The sequence below is a fragment of the Pestalotiopsis fici genome (assembly GCF_000516985.1).
Source record: "Pestalotiopsis fici W106-1 unplaced genomic scaffold PFICI_Scf_7, whole genome shotgun sequence".
NCBI lineage: Eukaryota > Fungi > Ascomycota > Sordariomycetes > Amphisphaeriales > Sporocadaceae > Pestalotiopsis > Pestalotiopsis fici.
Genome location: NW_006917097.1, coordinates 3434662 through 3455437, shown reverse-complemented (window position 1 = coordinate 3455437; position 20776 = coordinate 3434662). Strand labels below are relative to the sequence as shown.

The window sequence follows — 20776 nt, the reverse complement described above, 5'->3', positions numbered from 1 at the left end:
ACCGAACCTCGGCAAAATTTCAGCTGTCAATCAACTTCACGTCGCCATACACGTCCATTTTAAGACGGGCACTGCTGGCCTTCTGCATCAGAATTATACCTAGAAGCGTCATCAGACGTACCCTGCATTGATTCTGCAACCCCCAATCGACTTGTCGTACGGCCTTTCCGCAGCTATTGGAGTGGCAACGAGAGAAGTCTGTCTGCCTAGTACCTACATACCTAGACACTGGCCCGATCCAGGGCGACACTTAAACAATGGCAAGCAGCCGCGCGACCTTGATTAAGCCCCCGGAGCAGGACTCCAGCAAGGCTCTGATTGAGAACGCGCTCGAATTGACCGATTTGAGCATTATTGGACCAGTAAGAAGACAGTCCTTTCAAGCAACGCGTTCATCTCTATGTGATGCGGTAGCCTACTTGTTTGCTAAAACTTCATTTTGTAGGACATTTTCACAAACACCAGAGAATTATGGCATCCGCCAGGGGCTAGGGGTATATATGGTGGCGCTGTCATTGCGCAGACTTTGGCGGTATGTACAAAGCGGCAGTCCTTGACTTGATTCGTGGCAAGTGGACCTTCAATAACACCTTTATTTCGTGTCTTCTGCAGGCTGCCCAGCGCACCGTGCCGTCGAACTTTGTGGTACACTCGTATCACTGCTACTTTGTGCTGGCTGGCGACTCAACGGTGCCCATCCTCTACCATGTAGAGCGGGTGCGCGACGGCAAGTCCTTCTGTACCCGGACAGTACAGGCGCGGCAGCGCGGCCGGGCCATCTTTACCGTCACCATGTCCTTTACGCGGGACATGGGCGAGGAGGTGGCCAACCGAGAGGTGCACCACGCGGTGGCGATGCCGGCAGGCGTGCGGGCGCCGCCCGATGACTACGACGAAGAGGATTTTGGGCGCGGCGGCAGCTCGCCCTTTGAGAGCTATCGTATCGAGGTGACGGGGGAGCCCGACGGTCCGCCAGAGCGTAAGAAGACGCGGCACTGGGTACGGGCCCGGGGCCGCATCAGCGAGGCCGGGGGCCACCAGGCGCACCAGAGCGCCCTCGCCTATGTCAGTGACAGCTACTTTATCGGCACCGTCAGCCGCATCCATCAGCTCTGGCGCTTCCCCTTCCGCGCCGAGGACTTTGGTCGGCTGTCCCCAGAGGTCAAGGACCGTGTCACCAAGCTCCTCGAGTTTGAGGGCAGCGGCTCCATTGACGATATGAAGGGCCGGCCAGCCGTTGGCATGATGGTTTCTTTGGACCAGTGAGTTTCCATTTCACAATCTTGAGCCGCCTCCTTCTACAACTACTTGTCATCCTGATATGATATATATGCAAGCATGCAAGCCCTCCTGTCACTACTGTTCATGCCTTGCACTGGGATAAGCTTCATTGGAGAAGCCTACTTGCTAAACAAGCCCAATAGTGTCATTTACTTCCACAATCCCAAAAAGGTCCGAGCAGACGAGTGGATGTTTGCCGAGATGGAGAGTCCTTGGTCTGGTGACGGGCGAGGAGTCGTTACACAGCGCATCTTCAGCAAGGATGGAACACTATTGGCAACATGCCACCAAGAGGTAAATGCCCACCAAAAGATTTCAAACCGAACTGCTGCTGACATCATGATCTCACAGGGCGTCGTGCGCCTGAAGCGGAGTGAGCCCAGCGGTCCGAAATTGTAGTTGGACAGATTGGGTTTGGGGAGACTCCTCTACACAGACTCGGCAAGACGAGGGGGATCCGATAGATCTACGACAAAGAATGATCATCTGGTAAATACTGATAGACCTTTCCAGAATAGGGACATTGCCCTGGCGATCCGGGATGATTCCATTGATAGACTATATCATTTTTTAATATGCTCAAATAGAATCGATCGATATTGCTGCTAGAGCACTGCTGTTCCTCCTAGTGGCATCAAAGATCCATCATGAATGGGCAGGGATGAATTAGACCAGCCTCGACCAGGTGCTGATGTTTGCTCTCACAATGATTCTTCGGCAGAAGGCCAGTGGGAACAAAATGTTTGTGTCACAGCTATCTATCGTCTTGTGAGGACCGGCCCAGAACGTGCGGGCATGGCTTCACTCAAAGAAAGATTACACCAAGTGAAGACGTCACCCGTCGCGTATTCTGGTGCTGAGAACCATCTAAGATTCCTTAGGCAGCGTTATCTCCATGGAGTTGTATAAACTTGTACGATACTAAGGAAATAAATACCTGAGCTAAGGCCATGCCCACCTGAAAGAAGCTCTACAATGCATGTTGACGTGATTCGGAAAGGCCCGAGCGACAACGACAGAATATAGTGTCAACTATCGTGTGTTTTATCCTACGGTTAATTATTCCGTGCTTCATTGCCTTTTTCTCGCCATGCAGCATAACAGGGTAAGGGCCAATCTAAGACGTAATTATGATGAAGGGAAAGGGGACTTGGGGGAGGCGATTCGTCCCCCGTCAGTGATGACGGGGGGATTAGACGTCTCTTCGAGTCGGCCGGATGATAGGCTAAAAGAGATCCCAATCGTGGGTAGGGGAGCTTCTAGATCGCTTACATGAGCCAATGCCGGCATTTGTAATCCGAGCCACGACTATTTTCCTCGGTGGGCAGATAGTGCAGCCCGCCAAGACGGCAACTTTCCCACATCCAAAAAAGAACTCCAGATTTCAATGGGATTTTTTTCTTTCGGGCAGAATACCGAGGCAGCAATCTTGAATAGGGGACCCAGTGTACCGAATAGTGCACATAACAAGATTGCCCCCGTCTCAAGCATATCGCTGACTCTTTAAAGAGTCCACATATCTTGAAGGTGTACTCCATTGAAGTTGTTATGTTTTTGTGTGGAATCTTCCATAAATCCTAAAAAAGAGCATTCTAGTCCTTAAGATTAAAAAAACAAAAACAGACTACTGAACTAGCGAACCAGGTTTCAGCGGCGCCAATGTATAAGATGGAAATTTCGCGACGATTTCGATTGAAAATTCTGTTATTTGCCTAGCTATGACATAGTTGACACAATTTTCTTCTCAGCAAAAAGACATTGTACGGCACCGAGGTTTTATGCAGCCGGAGGAACTCTTGTCAAAGCCAGCGGCGCTAAACTCTAATGCCGCGGAGCTCAGAATGGCAACTCGGTTCCGCCCGACTGGGTTTCTTAATGGAATAAACCATGACCCAGGTAGGTACTTTACAAGTTCCGGGCGACCAGCATTATAACAGTCTTGTGAGGTTGTATTCTATAGTTTGGAGATTATGGATCACATGATAGTGTCGATCCCCCCGAGTAGAAGAAAATAATGAATAAAAAATGGGCAGAAGTAGACCCCAATGGATGGGCGCGGAAATAGGTCCACAATAAAAGAAAAGGTACATGATAAAAGAGAAACGAGAAAGTCGTGACTCCTTAACGCCGAAAATATATGGATACTAAGATCGGAGTCTAGGCGTTTAACTACGGCCAACAAGTCAATCTTGATCCGCCATGTTAGTAAGAAGTGGACGCTGGGTAAAGGGATCCAGCACTCCAGCGCTTTGATCTCAAGGATGCACCTTTCATGAATTAGAAAAATTCAAATAATCGAATGCATTTTTTTTTTAAGTTATTGGACCACTTGGTCAGCGGGCTCTAAATGATCCTTCTGGCAAAATTTTTCTGCGCAGATGACAGATGATTGATTAGTCAATTCACAAATCATGGAGTGTTTCTCTCTCCCTCTTCCCTGTTGGGTATGTTGTCTCGTGTGAATGTCGCATTGAGCCTCGAAATTTCATGTTGCTATAGGTCAAACGGAATCCAACCCGCACATCGGTGTTAGGTCGGGGCGCGAGAGGTCCCCGCACCCGACCTGAAGTGCACACGTAGACGTTGGCTAGTGCTGTAGACTGATGACAACCCAGGTCTTAGAAAGAGGCGCCAGGGGGCCGTGACAGAAATCAACAGGGCGTTTGGAATCCCGTGGAGGCTCAGTCTAGTGTAATCATTGAAGATACTAGTCAAAAGGAGGCATATCCCGAAAGATTCCAGAACTGCCCAAAAAGAATCAACGGGTAGTCGATCACTGATGAGCAATGCTGCATCTTTGGGCTGATGTGAATGTTATACAAAGCTGTTATGAAGGAATGCTCACTCACTCACTCCCTGTTGGATCTCAGGACCCTTGTCAGCTTGTATATCCGTGGTACCACAATAATTTTTTTTCTCCCCCTTCACTCTTAAAAATAACGCTCCGACTATTACAGTCACCGGCAAGACGACTCCGGTCATCGGGTTTTGAGGGGCATTCTTGGTTCCCGTCTTCTGCTGGGTTAAACACCGCCAGAACAGATGGAAATGCCTGCGGAGAATAACAACAGTGCGAAAATGGCTTGGCATAAGAGGCTTCTTTAGGAAGAAAAAAAAAAGGGATGAGCGATAATCGAGCCCGTTTCAAAACCGACACAAATTCGGTCAACCTCGGGCGGCGACCGCAAAATCGGACTTAATGTCAATCCCATATTCCCTCGGAGACGGGATTCGAACTCGGACGGCGAAGCCCGCATGGGTTCTAGAGGTAGTGTAACAGACAAGCTGCAGTAGCACTTGCGCCAACAGGAGCAAGTCGCGAGGCCAGAAACGGCTACCTACATGACTACTACTTGTACTTGTAAGGAAAGGGAGGGGTGGGGAAGAGACGAATATCTGCCATTATTCCGGTGTTTGGGGGGGCCCTGGAAAAAGAGGTGATAGTACGCAGTAGTAGTAGAGGTAGGTACTATGGTAAGTAAGCCGCACCGGTTCCGGGTGATGTCCAGCGAGCGACGAGTGATCGACAGCTAAAGATTGCGAAAATGTAACCCTGTCAGGTACCTCGCTACTATCGCGAATGCCCAATTAAAGCGGAGGCAGCTGTAGAAAAGTGGTGCGGTAGGCTTTTCTAGAAGAATTCCAAGGGAGGGTCAAGGGGAGGGTCCAGCATTTTGTGAATATTTTTTTCTCTCAGTCTTTGCTCCAGACTCGTCTGGCAGCTGGGTACACATAATCGAAGCACTGTTGCGAGGTCTATCCATGTGGAATTGATTATTATCCACTTACCGAAGCCGCAAACCGAAAGAGAGAAAAAAAAAAATTCCTCCACAGCATGAATCAGTCACACTGCACGCATCTGCATGCGTTATCTGTTTACTGCACTCGGAAACTTACCTGGTTGTTACTCATGCCTATTCGAGTAGGACTAGCAGCTCATGGAACAGAATAGAGTATCAAAGCTCGAAAGCTTGAATTCCCCTCCGTCTGATTGTCAGGATTGTCCTGCTCAATGCGGAGAAGAATCGAGACAGAATGCGAGTGGAAATAAGAAGCAATGATATCATTGTGCTCTGGCAATACCATCCATCCCAGCCTGTCAGAAAGTTTTTTGGTGACAAAACTTGTAAGCTAGCAGTAGTAGCTAACCAAGCTAGTAACGCAATGGCTTCTGAATGGTGTTACCGTTGCGACGATGTGAACTTTGTTTTTGGTTTGATCATGTTTATCCATGGCCACCAAGGTCGCTAATGATCTTGTCGTCCTGCTTGTGTGTCTGGGCGAATGATCGCGCGCGCATCGCGATGCCATGCAGCCTTACATAGGAGGGGCTAGGCATTTATTTTTTTCTTTTCTTTGAGGCTCTCGTGATATGAAAACAGCGAGTCAACACCGAGACGACGAGCTACGGCTGTCGTTTCAAGAAGAAAAAAAAAACATAGCTGTTGTTGCGGGTCTCTAGCTCTCTGTGCGGAACCTTGAAAGAAGGAGTCAGACTACATCTAATAGCTGCGCATATCTACATCCAGCGCACATGTCAAGCCCAATGCAGCCGCATTCCAGGATAGCTTGTGTTATTCAGGGCAGTGAGTTAATGCTAAGTAAGGCCTGATGCGACCGTGCAGCAATCATACTGAGCCATAGTGACATGTCAGAAGTTTCAAGCAAGGATATACGGATATATTAGTGCCACCCTCCCAGTACAACTTCATGCAGGCCGCTGCTACTACAAGCCTGTTGTTTGTTCAAGAGTTAGCCAATAGGCCAAGTGGAGAGAGATATCGTAAAGCCATGAGATGGACAAAAGTAGCTACTACTATATTTTAGACTCATCACTTGGAGAATCATCTGGATCTCCCAAGGGTCGAGACAATAGCACCCTTGGTCTAGGAGACTTGAGACTGTACCTGGATTGCTAACAAGTGACGGAGCGGATAGCGTCGCCGTGTTCAAAAAATGTCCATGTGTAAGCGGAGGTTGGGCACTTTCATCGACCTCGCGCGACGCCCTGTGCGGCCGCCCTACGGTACCTATCCAAGCTACAGTAGTCCCAAGAGAATAAGTGAGTGCCCCACAAAGTTACACTCGCAGAAGGGCGTAGAGCAGCAGTGTCGAGGTCATGCATGACAGAAAGAAATTGTTGGTTGTAGCCAAAACCTTCCATGTCGTCACGGAAGCTATCCGCGATATTGATCGTGCGGGTGTAAGGCCTGAAGACTGGAAGTATGCATGCTGCTACGATGCTATGTACCTATGCAAGCATGAGAGCGTCTGTCTGTCTGGTTAGTAGACAACACACACGTAGCAGACAAAGATGGTGACAAAATCATGGCGCCTATTGTGTGAGTACTGTGTATAATCACCCATTTGTCGTTACCTATGGGGTGGGCTTAAGTTGACCCTTGCGCTCGCAAGAATCATGTCAAAGCCTCCCTGTGGATAGACTGTTGATCGATCTGCTAGGGGGCCCTTGTGCGGCAGATTGAACAAACTCGGCTTCGGGCGCGCGAAGTCTTGGAGTCTACATTACCATGAACGGTGGTGGTCCACAGGGAAGAGTTATGCAAGGCCCCTACATTTTTCATAACTTGTAGAATCAAAGCTCGGGACATGAGAAAAATCAAGAGAAAAACAGGGTCCAGTTGCAATGATTGGCTCGCTCGTTCACTCGGATGGTCTCCTGCTGGAAAGACTGCTGCAGGGCTTACTCACCTCTCCAGTCCCCGAGCTCGTCGGTGTATTCGCGTATGTCAACCTCCGATGTATCTCCAAGTACACCCTTGGTATTCTACTGCGCAAGCCCAGAAATTATCTGGCTACCCAAGACTTGGACAAGAAAGCACCATCAGCATTGGCGTCAACCAAGCCACTCGCAATCCCCTCAGCACCCCCTTCCTTCCATTTACTGGACGACCGAAAAAAAGGAGGCAAACAAAACAGTTTGTAGACTCATAGAGCAGTTTCAAGAACGAGAAGGAAGATGCAGAGAATCGCAATGCAGCTGGGATGAGTGGGCATGAGTCCCAAGCCTCATCTTCCATATCCATGATTCACCTTCTCCACAGCGCTGTGGAAAGAGACCATAGAAAAAAAAATAAGAGGCGTCTTCTGTTCTTCATGTCTCGACGAGGTTCCGCCTCACCTTAGGCATACCTCATCTGGAGTTACCCAGCTAGCGAAATCTTGGCACTCGCGATCTAACGCCAATCCGAAAGTCTATATCGTCCCAACTACTGCGAGCCGTGACGCATGCCTATTGGTAGGAACTCAGACTCTCAGACTGCCGATAGCCAGAACGTAGTGTGTAGTCCATACCTACCGTAATTGCCAGACGGGCCAAGCCAGTGAGCGAGAACGCTTCCGAGTTGACGTCAACTGCCTGCTCTGCTGCTTCTTACCCCCCAGATGGCCTCCACCACAGTTCACTTCGCCCAAAGGCAGTCGCCTGTCGCCAGAAAATAGAAGGGTATGCTGGGGCCTGCCTGCTTGCTGGCTTGCTGGCTGTCGCGAAGGGGGGCGGCCTCGTTACTTTCGATACACCCAGAGAGTACATACTCGGGACCCAGCTAAAGCACCCCCCTGTCAGCAACCAAAAAGACTCAGCATACCTTCCTGACCTTACCTTGGGTCCCACCAGACAGACAAGACGTCCCGGACATAACTCAAGGCCGGCCATGCGTAAAGCCAGTCCACACTGTATTCCTCTTACGTTTCACAGACCGGTCCGCTGTCAATGAATACTATTAAAACTGCCGGGTTCCTGGGCCAGCAGCTTCATCACATAATCGTCACGCCCTTGCGACCTTGGACCTTTTACCATTAATAATCCTGCCGCATCCTCAGTCATAACCCCCCAAGGACCCAGACTAAGCTTCCTGCTAAGCTCGTTCAATACATCTTTGCTGCTCGTGCTTTTTTATTTTTTCCACCTTCCACCTTCTTCACCACGATTGATCAAACTTTGCAGAGTTTGTTTTATTGGTGTTGAATATATTAGTCGGGACATCCCCTTTTGGACGTACCTGAGTGACACTCGACAGTGCTATTGTCACCTATATCCTCCAAGCTTGGGGTAAACCAATTCGCCGGCCCACGCACACCCTCACACGACCACTTACACGACAACTGCTACACTGTCTGCCACGCAGTCCTTCTTTACTACTACTACTGCCATGGACAAAGGATTACCTACCCCTCCAATGGAGGACAACAATACCAAAATAGCTACAGCTGGTGCAAGGAGGAATACTGCGTCGAGCACGAAATCAGTCAAGCCTGTACACCGAAACTCAAAACGAGCTAGCCAGACCTCGCATTCGCCAGTACATGATCATGCACCGCTCTCGCCCCACGGCTCCAACATGGATAGGCATAAAAGAGTTTGGAAAGCCTGCGAACGGTGCAGGCAAAAGAAGACCAAGTGTGATGGAGAATTCCCCTGCAAGAGGTGTAAGGACGACGGGCTTGTATGTACGGCGGGCACAAGAAAGAAGACCGAGTATAAGCAATTACCACGAGGGTGAGTTTGCGCATGACCTTACACAAGGTGCCGGCGTGCATAGATACTAACGTACCGCAGCTATGCCGAGGTATTGGAAAATACCCAACTTGCTTTGATCGCTACCGTACACAAACTATACGCCATGGTGCGCAATGGTCAACAATGGGATCTGGCCGAGCCCGAGCTCAACGATCGTGGACAACCTGTCATCCACAACATTGCCACGTTACTTGGATCCATTCGTCCCAATGCAGATGCTGATCTGCCTCCTCACACTGTCTTCCCCGAGGACGAAGCTGGTCTATCAAAATTGGCTGCCGAGCTAGAGGTACATCAGCAGATGGATCATGAAACACAGCCTACAGGTATCAAGACCGAGACCGAGTCGACATGTAACCGAACAGAACGAGCCAGCTCATCTGAGCTCGACCATTCGGATTTTGAGCAGGACTACCGGAAAACGATGATGGCCAACCAAAATCTTCAGACCCTGTCGCCGCAAAGCTTCAACTCTTATAACGACTTTGATACGAGTACGATTCCTAGCGAATTGGATCCTACCGCATTGTTCCCGGTCCAGTCGTCGTCAAATCCGGCATCCTACCCATCATGGAATATGGGTAGGCCAACCTCCATGAACGGCATTCCACAATTCATGCAGCAAATGGATATGAACATGGCAGACATGATGCTCAGCCAAGGCCTCGTCGAATCAGAATTCGGCACACTCAAGCCGCACATCTTGTCGTGTCCCAACCCGGAAGTCATGCTCGGAGTTGGCGATCCCATGATCTACTCAGGTTATGGCATAGATCCATTGCGCTCATGAGAGAAGATATGGGCACTCATGACGAAGTATGACGACAACTATAGAAGCGATTGGGTCATCCCCGTTTCCCATTTGGGAGAGGCGTTCATGGCATTTGTTTTTCGAGCAGTGGGCTGGCCGCTCTAGGTACATTCGATTCAAGGGGATTTTTACACAAATGGAGGATGGCGCATACGGGTTTGGGCTTTCAGGGATCCCGTGTACAATTTCGATCGAACCAACCACCCGATCCCGTGTATTATCTACTATATGATCCGGGAATGTGGTCTTGGGAACTACTTCATCCCCCTCACTGGCACGGTGTTATTTCATCTAGAGAGCATTCTAGCACTCGGAACCACTTTGAAAATTCAATCTTGAAATTTTTCAACAATTTTTTTGCTATCAACCAAACTCGAGTCGAATTGTGTCTTGTGTTTCATTGTGAATGTTCCCACTCATCTAAGCTGACCTACATGTTGGTTCAAACCTTACACTTACCAATCCTAGTCCACAAAGCCAACGCGTGGGGCAACCCATTGCCAGCAGTGTCACCAACACACATATATTGACTACATGTAGCATTGTACGAGGCTCAAAAAGTCCATATGACTCAGATCTCATTTTCGAGGTGATCGACACTCGAGGATTTTGGGGGATTTTGTAGCTTTGCCATTCGTATTAACAACTCAAGCTTTTTTGCCTCTAGACACTGGGGTCGGGGAATAGTCCATCATATTGCCTGCCCTACACTATTGTGTGCGCGCGCGCGCGCGCTGACTGACTCACCGGAGCTAAAAGGCTTAAGGGCTTATCCCCGTGGCCCTATCTACACCTACAGCGACAAGCCGCGGAGGGTGGCGCCCGCCCGCGCTGACATTGCTGACATGCATCCGCAAGGAAGAAATTGTCACACAGGAGCCTTTGAACCTCTTTTTTTCTGTCTCTGAACAAGAGAAAGGCGAGAGAGAGAGAGAGGAAAAGTCGATCAGCTAAACACGATCATTCCCAAGGTAATGGAGGGGTGGCGCCAGACGACCAGACAAAGGCGACTGGCGTGTAAGCCAACCAAGCAATATGATTTCCCCTCCTCCTACTACTGCCCCAAACTTTCTTGCACAAAAGCTGCCCCGCGCGTTGCGTATTGTCACATTTGATTCGTTTCACCTGCACCTGAGCAGGGCCAATACTAACGGCGATCTTGGGGTTCTTGGAGAAAGTGAGCAAGTTTTCTATTCATACACGGCACCTATGCATCTTTAGTGAGGGATACATACATGGGTTAACAGCCCTGCCTGCTAATGCCCAGAAGGCTCTCCTTACGTAGGCCATGATAGCTTGGCTCGGCAACGGCACAATGGTCAAGAAAAAGCTTACGAATTAAGTCTCGCTCAGCCCCAAAGCACGACGCAATACATGCTTCCGGTGCAGATATGTCTTCCAAAGTTGGCAGCAAAAGAACAAGGTGGGCAACAGAAATGACTACCTATCCCAACATCAATTAACCTTTCGATCTCTTTCGTTTGTGGTCACTGAAAGGGGGGGCCTTAAAAAAATCTTGTGCAGCCCCCCTTGGCAACATGACCAACCAACGATCGTGTCACCCCTCTCGCCAACGGCTCCTATTGCTACCGTGACCCCCAAAAGGCCAAGAAAGTGCCCTGCCTACCTTACCTACACCTGAGCTTTCTAACCACCCTTGCGTCGATCTCTATGGAATCAATTTGATTGGGACCCCTGCTGGGTTGACATTTGTTCCTTTTGAAGTCGAGGGCATATGCAAGTTTGGGGTATTGATTTGGCTTTTTCGTGTTCTTCTTCGTTCCATCACACGAACCTTACATGCATGTTGGACAAGCATAGCCTGATGGAGAAGGGAGGGTGAACTTTTCGGCAAGTAACAATATCGAGACTGTAGCTCAGTAATCTCAGGCTTTGGTAATCCCAACAGAAAAAAAAAAAAAACACCGTGTCTGTTACAAGGGCACTGAATGGGATTCATAATCTTTGCTTACTTCCTTATTCGGGTTGCAAAAGTACTCGCTTCCTCCCGAACCGGCCTTAGCAATCTCCGTCGGGGACTTTCTCGTTGCCAACAGGAGCAGTACCTCGGGCACTTTGAGAGTCCGCTCACCGAGAAAGGACAGCGGAGCGGATTTGGTATGATCTTTGGGTCTTGACACCGACCCGACAGAAAGAGAATAGAGACTGACAAGAGAAAAAAATGAAAGAAATGACCTGTGTGTTAGTAATTCCCCTCCACTAGTCAGTCTTGCCATGCCTTGGCAAGCTGGGCTGTCAATGCCATCGTCGGCTTGGAGTACTCGCTGTTACTTTAGCGACACAAGATGTACTCGGTCCCCCAATCGCGACGCCAATTTTCAGGGCTCTGTTGCCAAGATTTCTGTCTTGCATAAAAACAGCTACCCTTTGTCGGGGGTTGGCCGGGGGGGAGCTATCGCTAGGTGAGGTAGGTCAATCGTTGCTTGCTGGCGATCTGATAACATACAATCCACACTGACGACAAGTAACTGAACATCTTTCTTTTTTATTTGCTTCCTCGGCGTATCATGACTCGGCTTTGAGCAAGAAATTGCCAGGACAGATTGGTTGTGACGAAATTCTCTTCAGCCAGTCGCTCGCAGATTATTTGACAGATAAGGATGCGCGGAGACGCAGCGAGTCATGGCCGACCATATATATCCACCCAAAAATGACCAAGATCCAGCTCTACCCCGGATCCAGTGCTCTGTTTTTTTTCTTGTCGGGCCAGCGTGAGTAAGCAAATGATCAACGATGTCAATATAAACTGTCCACTCGGTCCTATTCCAGCTATAGCACACCCCCGTACACGGGCGGATACCCGCGAGTAAGGAGAAGCAATACCAGACGTCATAGCCAACCTCTCCAGACCTCGGGCCAGTAATATGCCTTTTCAAAGCCACGATTATCCATCACGATAGCATCCAAAGAGGGTGAAAATTCGGCGAAGAGCCTTGGGAAACGTTGAAAAGAAGAAGAAGAATGATCTCCGATTGCCATGCTCCACTCAGTTTTCCGTCGTTGAAATAAGACTTTTCCCATCCACCAGGATCTTACTATCGTACCCGTCCCAGATTGTAATACCATCATATGTCGCAAAAGCCCCGACCAGCCCAATTATCTTGCATTCTTCGACCCACGATGCACAAGTCATACCATGTAGGTAGCGATTTTGTATCTCCAAAGTCACTCAAGTAAATTGAAGTTTGTTTGATCATTATGTGATGGGATCCCGGTTGAAGAATGCTATCCATACATAGTACAATGCTGGAGCAAGGCAGCTTGTGTGTATAGTCTGCCAGGATTATAAAAATTTCTCTACTTGTTAGCGCAAATCTTTTCCACGGACAAGGCCTCGGGCAGTCGCTCTTTCAGTAGGCTATTCACACGTCAATTCGAGGCCATGACAAGTGTTGAGATACGGGCCTCAGCCCCATAACATCTACGCTCGGCCATAGCGACAAGACGAGACTCGACATCGCAAAAAAATGGACTTCGCGCGGCGCGCACGTCTTTTCCTCATCTGAGCCTCCATCTTCGCTCCGCGGCTCGACCTATGCGGCGGACCGAATAAAGCGAATGCGAGAGAAGGACTTGTTACGATTATTTGCGATATCAGCCATCCATCCATGGCGTGTATGGTGAAACTCGTTCTCGCTTTTTCTTACTAGATAATGATTCATTGCGCGCGACCGGGTATCGTATCCGCCAACTTGTTGGCAGATTCGGATGAAACGTCTATTGGCTCTGACCGCGGTGTGTGTGTGTGTGTGTGTTTGTGTGGTATGCCACCAGCGCAGCCCCAGCTGGTCCAGTACGTTTTGGGCTGTCTCTCTCACTCTTTTGGGATCTGACGATTGTGGAGTTGGCAAGATATCAAATGCATCATTGAGGCACAGCTTAGTTAAGGCACCACCTTTGCCACACCCACGTGCGGCCTGTCCCGGGTCCCGGCAACGACAAAGTAACCCGCTAGAAATTCGCAGTAGTCCAATACAAGATACGATCCTTACCTACACAGTAGAGTAGGTGAAAGTAATCTCAAATGCTGCCCATGGCTCTTCCACGTCGAGCTTCACAGGAGGCATGGATCATCGCCAGTGCGCTGAGTAAGAACAACCATGCATATCTACGTGTTGTTGGCACAGCCCACAACTTAAAAAAGCACTGACTTGCTCGTTATGTTAGGCATCGCTCAATCTTCCATAGGTATATGATCATCAATGCTTGTATGTACATGAGTAGGGAGCTCCCCAGCCTTCAGCATCCCCTGTGTTTAAAACACACCGTCAGCCCCACCGCCCTGGCCTGCAAGGGCCTCAGGCGCTGTGGGCCGTTGCTTTTAGGTCGCCAAGGTTACATGGGTTAGGGGAGCACAGCGCATCGTCTGTCTCTCTCAATCTCTCGATCTCTCATGGAGGAGAGAATGGAGAGGACACCGTTAGTACCTCGTACGTTCTAGAGGGGAGCATTGCTTCCGCCCCCCTGGAGTAGATGCTCCATGTCACATGCGATTTCAATTTGAAATCATGCGATCGATCAAGATCGATGACATGAGAAGGTCAAAGATGTCTTCTTCTTCATTGTTATCTTTACTATCCCTCCTATAGTAGATCGCGAAGGGATCTGTTTCCTCGATCCCACTGGGCAGGCAGACCGCTACAATTTTCACCCCCCTCCTTGCGGAGACATGAAATATGAATTTTCATGATCTACCCTACTACTAAGGAGATGCGCGCAACTATTAGCTGTCGCTTTTTTTGGGGAGTGGAGCGGACGCGAAAATGTGCGAAGGCCGAACCCGAGAAAACCAACTCCAAAGAATCCGAACTTTTCTCGGATCTCATTAGCGAGGGTACGGTACATTTAGAACCCTTCAAGCCAGCCAGGGTCGGTTTTATTCTGCTGCCTGCTAGATACGCGTACATGACCGCTTAGTCATTGGGGTCTAGAATTCTGTTATTTCACAACTAATTAACCACCAAAGTATTATTATTTTACGACATGCTACATAGTACTACTAGGTTAGTCGTATTTTTGGCCGACAAGCGAAAGCGATGGGCCTAATCTCGACCCTTGGACATCCAAGCCACAGAGAATAGAGTTTCGAAATCTGCCTGTGAGATCATCTTCTCTCCAGAGAAAAAAAAAACCGCCTGGAAATAGCCAAAGTCCGAGTCAAGAAGTCCAAGAAAAAAAAAACACATGGCAGGCTTGGCAGTATTTCCTCAGACCAGTTGCAGATCCCCCGTGACCCGCGCGGCCGGCTGTCGCCATGTCAAACGTCCCGGCACATACCCCCGGCGGAAAACCGCTCCGCCAAGGGGGGGTGGGAGGGACGGATGAAGAAAAGCAGGTGGTACAAGGCTCCTTGGGCTCTTCTGATTCTTTATTGAACTTTACTGTGTATACAAAGGCGAGAGCTCCAGGGGAAAGGGTCCGCGCACCCTGTCGATCAACGGTATTTGCTTAGGTAGGGTCCAAACTTGCTCATCTTCATCCCCCCCAAACTCTATATGACTTCGCGGCATTTGAAGAGATCAAGGGCACAAGCCATTGGAGCCCTGCATCGAGAAGGTTTGGAATACATCGTGGGGGCGGAAAACGGCTTCATTCTTTCCTCCGCGACGCCGTCGTCCGTTCAAGCAAAAGCGATAGCCGTTCTAGCTCCGTAAGGCTGGGCAAAGGAAGGGGGGTCGGTGATGCTTTGGGAAGTGCGCACGCGCCCTTTCTGGTTGTGATTGCGACCCCATGATTGCAAATGGCGAGAGAGCTTGGCCTAACCTTAAACCAGGATAATATAGTCGCCGTTTATATGATTGCCGGCGAAAGTATGTTGTATAGAAGTATATGATAATATGCAGGTAGTCAGGGGGTGCTCTCGGATGAGTCCCAGACCTTTTCTTCGCCGATCAAATTTGTGTCCATGTTTTCTAATTTGAGTTATGCAAAGGTTGGAAGGGGGGTTGCAGTTTGGGACTTTTGTATCGCCAGATGACTTACAAACAACCATGGCGGTGTGCAGCTATCATTGGTTTGTGTCTGTTTGCTCAACTAGATCTGACATTGAAGAGCGAACAGACATGTTTCTTTCTCAATAGGAAATGAAATATGAGACTTCCAAATAAATTATGAGTCAACACCATGAATTGTGACTGTTTACTGTTGGTTGATAGAAGAAAGTAGCGAGCTAGCCATTACATATAAGGATCGATTTCTCCAACCGATTTCAGTCTTATCTGTGTATTAATCAATGTCACAAAACCTATGGACTTTGATTTTTCAGTGTCAAACAAACGCAGTATCAAGCTCTGGACACTTTGAATTTATAGTTTTGTGGTTTGGGTTTTCATCACCACACTACTTGACCACCAAGTTTAGACTACATCGAGTTTCCTCTGCCTTATCTATAACAAGGAACCTTGCCTTTTCATGGAAATGGAACAAAGGACTTTATATTGGAGCAAAGGGATTTAAAAACTTGGATGGCATCTATCTTTGAGAGGAAGCAGGATCGTGGACGATATTCTGGTCTGGGATGAACACCATTTGTACGGTGTATCTGGAATAATCTCAAGTGAGACTTAGAAGCTTATACAGTCTGTGGCCATGAGACACAGGTACACAGCATAAAGGGCTTCTGCTTGGTGTCAGACCAGAACTTCTACTTTGTACTCTTTCCATGTATAAGAATCAATGATTTTGGAACTGAGCCAGTCATGTCAACATTTGCTATGAGCTCACTCGTTTCATCACTTGCATCACATCATGTTCTCAATCATTGAACAGCAAGCATTGAACAGCAAGCATGTGGTACGTCAGCCTAGTACTGTTGTGAAGATGATTCTTGCACATGAACCAAGATTCACAAATCTTCTTGCTCGTATGAACAATCATTATGTGGTATTTCCCTTTAAGATGAACTCTCAGATCACGGGGAATGAGCACGTTCACTCAATCATCGATCACATTCATCTTGTGAGAACTGTTCCGCTGTAAAAGAAGACGTGATCACTATTCTTTCTATTTCCTATGAGAAGTCGAAAGAATTTTTTGAGATCGATGTACAAAATATTGAAGCCGATGAAATTTCTCTCGCTTATTATTTTCATCAATCATACGCTAATATTTGGTCGCAGCGGAATTCTCACTGGCGCATCAATGTGTTCTCTTGTGATTCACTTCTTTATTGATGTGGATATGCGTTCTTTTCTCATCGTCGCTCTTGCCGTCTTTTCAGTTCACGTTCCTTCCCTATAGTTGCCACCTCCCTAAATTAACATTCAACATCTCACTTTTCTGGTGGACTCCCTCTTAGTACTAATTCAATACCCATCACTAGATATTTCTGCATATGTAAATCTTGCATAATTAGTATGCTCCGACCCTTTGAATTGTCAGCTGGTCAGCGACATCGTCAGCATGTTTGTGTGCTGTCCCATTCATTATTCATATTCGTGTTTCTCGCAGCACACCAGAATCTCCTTTTGCAGCGTGAACTGCATGCATTATTCTGGTCAATCTTTCTCGTAACCGTGCCTTGCGTAGCGTACCGGAACCTCCCCTTTCCTGTTGCCATTTACTTATTTGAGCTCTGGTATCGTCTTCACAGCAGCGTACCTCAACCTCTCCCTTTAGTGACTGCCTCGTCCAATCTTTTTCGTGATTGCCACTGTGACAGCGTACCTGAACCTTCCTTGTACTTGACATTTGATGTCAATCTTGTCTTTCGTATCTTTGGCAGCGTACCTGGACCGTGCCCTCCTTTCATGCGACTGCCATTCTAGTCCTGATATCCTATCTTTATCGTCGTGCCTGCACCTCAAAGCTCAATCTTTCGCACAACTTCATGATAATCGACGACGAATCCACTGATCATTCTCAACATCGTACATCTGTCAGCGTACCTCAAGCTCTCCTTTTCATGCAACTTCCAGTTGCAAGTCTTATGGTCGTATCTCACACAGCGTACCTGAACCTGCTCTCACCATATTCACTCTGGAACGACGCTCTTTTCCCTGACCCCTGACGGCGACGCTCTTTCCTATTCCCCATATCGTATATCTGCCAGCGTACCTGAACCTGGTATGTCTTCTCTGCGACGCCGATATATACATCTACACAACCACCCAGCATCGTCGCCGATCCGATTGATACCATGCAGACTCGATCTGCTACGCGCCAGGCTATTGCTTTAGCCTCCTTTGATGGTGAACATGTCAAGACAGACTTGCTACAGAATGCGACTTCCAGTGTTCCTCATGGCGCTGACGTCACCGATCAACGCCCCCCTCGACAGGCTACACCAGACACTACCAAGTCGAATGATGAAGGAAGAAGTCAACATAACAGTCCACACCGGATCGTGCGCATCAAACTGATTTCGGGAACCTCAAGAACTTCTCAGCAACTACCAATCTCCCCTCCAACAGAACTGGACAAAGTGCCACAGGAGTCTGCGACTGTTCCTCAAGGCATAGATGACCCAATTAAACAGAAAGACGCCAGTGATCTCACAGGCCTCGAGCTATCTACCACGGACAGAGAAGCAACGGAAGAAGCACAAAATGATCCTACCAAAGGTAATTGGGAAATTCTGCCGCACAATCTTGGTCGAGTTTGGCGACCAACTATAACAGCCGACACGGTGACAACAATCATTGACACAGGCTCTCTTGATGAGAACAGCGCATCTGATGGCCATGCACGCGAGAACCAGTATCAGAAGTCCCAGCCCCAGAACAGATATGGCTTAAGAGCAAAAAGGCCTATCTCATATGCAACTACCCAGCAAGAGAACAATCAGTGTGAAGACGCAAACAATGATTTGAAGGAGACTGGTGTTGCAAAAGCTCCAAAGAAAAAGCGACGCATATCAGTTGAGGACGATTCAGAGGACGATGACAATAATGATAAAAGCTTGAATGAGAAAAAGCCGCGAAGAAAGGCTCGAAGGACCAAAGAAAATCCCTATGGTCTCACACCGGGTGAAACTCCTTATCCAGAATGGACTTCTCCCTCAGCAGATCAATGCAAGCAAGTCTATGACATTCTTGCCAGCATACACGACAAGGTGTCAACTCTACCGCCAAAAAAGATCCCTGCTCCGTCCCTAGAGGTCGCTGGCTGTGGTGAGGTACCGTGCATCCTCGACGGACTTGTACGAACCGTTCTCAGTGGTTCGACGACATTTGAGTCAGCTGATGGAATGTTGCGAAAGCTTGTTGAGAGGTTCGGCGTCCTCAAAGACGGTATTGGCAAAGGAAGCGTCAACTGGAACAATGTCAGACTTGCTGAATTTGACGATGTCTATCAGCAACTCAAGAACGGCGGGCTCGGCAAAATCAAAGCAAAGCACATCCAAGGAATCTTGGCCATGGTGCATGATGAGAACATGGCACGTCGAGCAGCTTACTTGACGGAGAAAGAAACTGGCATCAAGGCTGATGTGGCAGGAGCAGCAGACAAGACGGATGGACAGAAAAGACTGGAGATAATGAAAGCTGACCAGGAAATGCTCTCATTGGATCATTTGCATGACTTGGACACTAACGAAGTGATGAAGCACTTTGTGCGATACCCTGGAGTTGGGGTGAAGACTGCGGCATGTGTCACACTATTCTGTCTTCAACGGCCATGCTTTGCCGTCGACACACATGTGTTCCGCATGTCTAGATGGCTGGGCTGGGTTCCTCAAAATACGAACGAGGACGACACTTTTAGCCATTTAGAAGTGCGCTGCCCTGATGAGCTCAAATACGGCCTGCATCAACTGTTCATCCAACATGGCAAAGACTGCTACCGATGCAACGACAAGAGTTTCATGGGTACGGAGGCCTGGGAAAAGGCCGAGTGTCCGCTGGAGCACTTGCTCAATCGGTTCACCAAACGCAACACCAAAGCTAAAGAGGCCACGAAACAAGAGAAGAGCCTGGTCAAGAAAGACACTGCACAAGACGATTCTCAGGCATATGTGAGGCTAGGTACTTCCGTATCTGACAACAATGCGCAGTCCGCAGAAGACGACGGTGACCCTGGTAGTGACGACTATGATAGCGATGAGTCATCAATTCTGTCCGAGCTTGATGAAGCAGACATAGACGTGGAGATGTTTGAAAAAATGTATGCCAAGAATTAGTTTCCTCATTTCTTCGAAAACGAGAAAAATTCGGGCTCAAAATTCGAGATAGCGCAATATAGCAATATAGCTGGGAGTATTATCAAGATTTCCAAATACCCCAGAATTGAGAACATCATGCCGCACGCGGTAATCTTTTTTTTTTTTTTTTTCCCTCCCTTTCCAGGAAGCATTCAAGGCAGTACCAATTCAAATATTCTCTTTTGGCCATACCGAATTTCATATCAGGAAATATGATCTACTTCAAGCTTCCCCGGTCGCGCCTGATCTCGGTGATACAAATAATGGTAGACCTTAGTATGGAGACTGCACGGACATGCAGATGGTGAGTTTTAACACAAACAGTTGCTCGGAAGTATTCAACAGTGCAGAAGTAGCAACGAATCAGTATTGTATTTGCCATCTAATTTCCATGTTGAATACATGTGTCGCATCTAGGTGCCTAGAGGATACAGTATGATGAAATGTGTAGATGTACCACCTGGACATGGACAAGACGTTTGGGAGATTGGATCAAGATGCATGTGAAAATGAATGGATATGATACCGTTGGGGGCGTACTATGTATTCCGTCCGTGCTTAAGCTGTGGTGAGCAATCATGGCGACGCGGGGCAGGGCTGGGCTGCTGGTTGAGCTTATCGATAGTCGCTAGCGGTGACACGGTCACGGTCAAACTGATTAAGGTAGGAACTTTAGGCGCTACGGGACCTGACCTTAAATTGTAGGAGGAAGGTAACCAAACTAGCTACGCTCGAAATCACATTTGCGGCAGTGACGCCAACAATCAACACTTGATCCAGCCCTCCATTTTCGCTCTCCTCCAACACCGCTTCAAGGGACAGCGAGAACACCAGGCATTGGCTAATATCAGAACATGAGAGCACTCGTGGCACTCGTCTGACCGATTGTTTCCCTTTGCCGTGTGTTTTCCATTGTCGTGCATCCATAGATTGTTCCATGTTTCTACATCGGCTCTTTTTCGCCGTCGAGGTTATCATCTGTGGT

The 20776-nt window shown here is 48.3% G+C and overlaps 3 protein-coding genes across 3 annotated transcripts; all 3 read left to right on the top strand.

Annotated features, from left to right (window-relative positions):
* Positions 1–257: 257 nt before the first annotated feature.
* Positions 258–1680, top strand: PFICI_10668 (uncharacterized protein; the record flags this gene model as incomplete). The annotated part of the gene is made up of 4 exons (XM_007839249.1): positions 258–362; positions 446–532; positions 613–1262; positions 1425–1680. 4 exons carry the CDS (start codon positions 258–260, stop codon positions 1678–1680), a joined length of 1098 nt encoding a protein of 365 aa, XP_007837440.1.
* A 6800-nt stretch (positions 1681–8480) lies between these two features.
* On the top strand, positions 8481–9611 carry PFICI_10667 (uncharacterized protein; the record flags this gene model as incomplete). Its single annotated transcript, XM_007839248.1, has 2 exons — positions 8481–8800; positions 8861–9611. 2 exons carry the CDS (start codon positions 8481–8483, stop codon positions 9609–9611), a joined length of 1071 nt encoding a protein of 356 aa, XP_007837439.1.
* Positions 9612–17790: 8179 nt separating this feature from the next.
* PFICI_10666 (uncharacterized protein) lies at positions 17791–19770 on the top strand (the record flags this gene model as incomplete). Its single annotated transcript, XM_007839247.1, has 1 exon — positions 17791–19770. The coding sequence occupies one exon, from the start codon at positions 17791–17793 to the stop codon at positions 19768–19770; it is 1980 nt and encodes a 659-aa protein (XP_007837438.1).
* Between the last annotated feature and the right edge of the window lie 1006 nt (positions 19771–20776).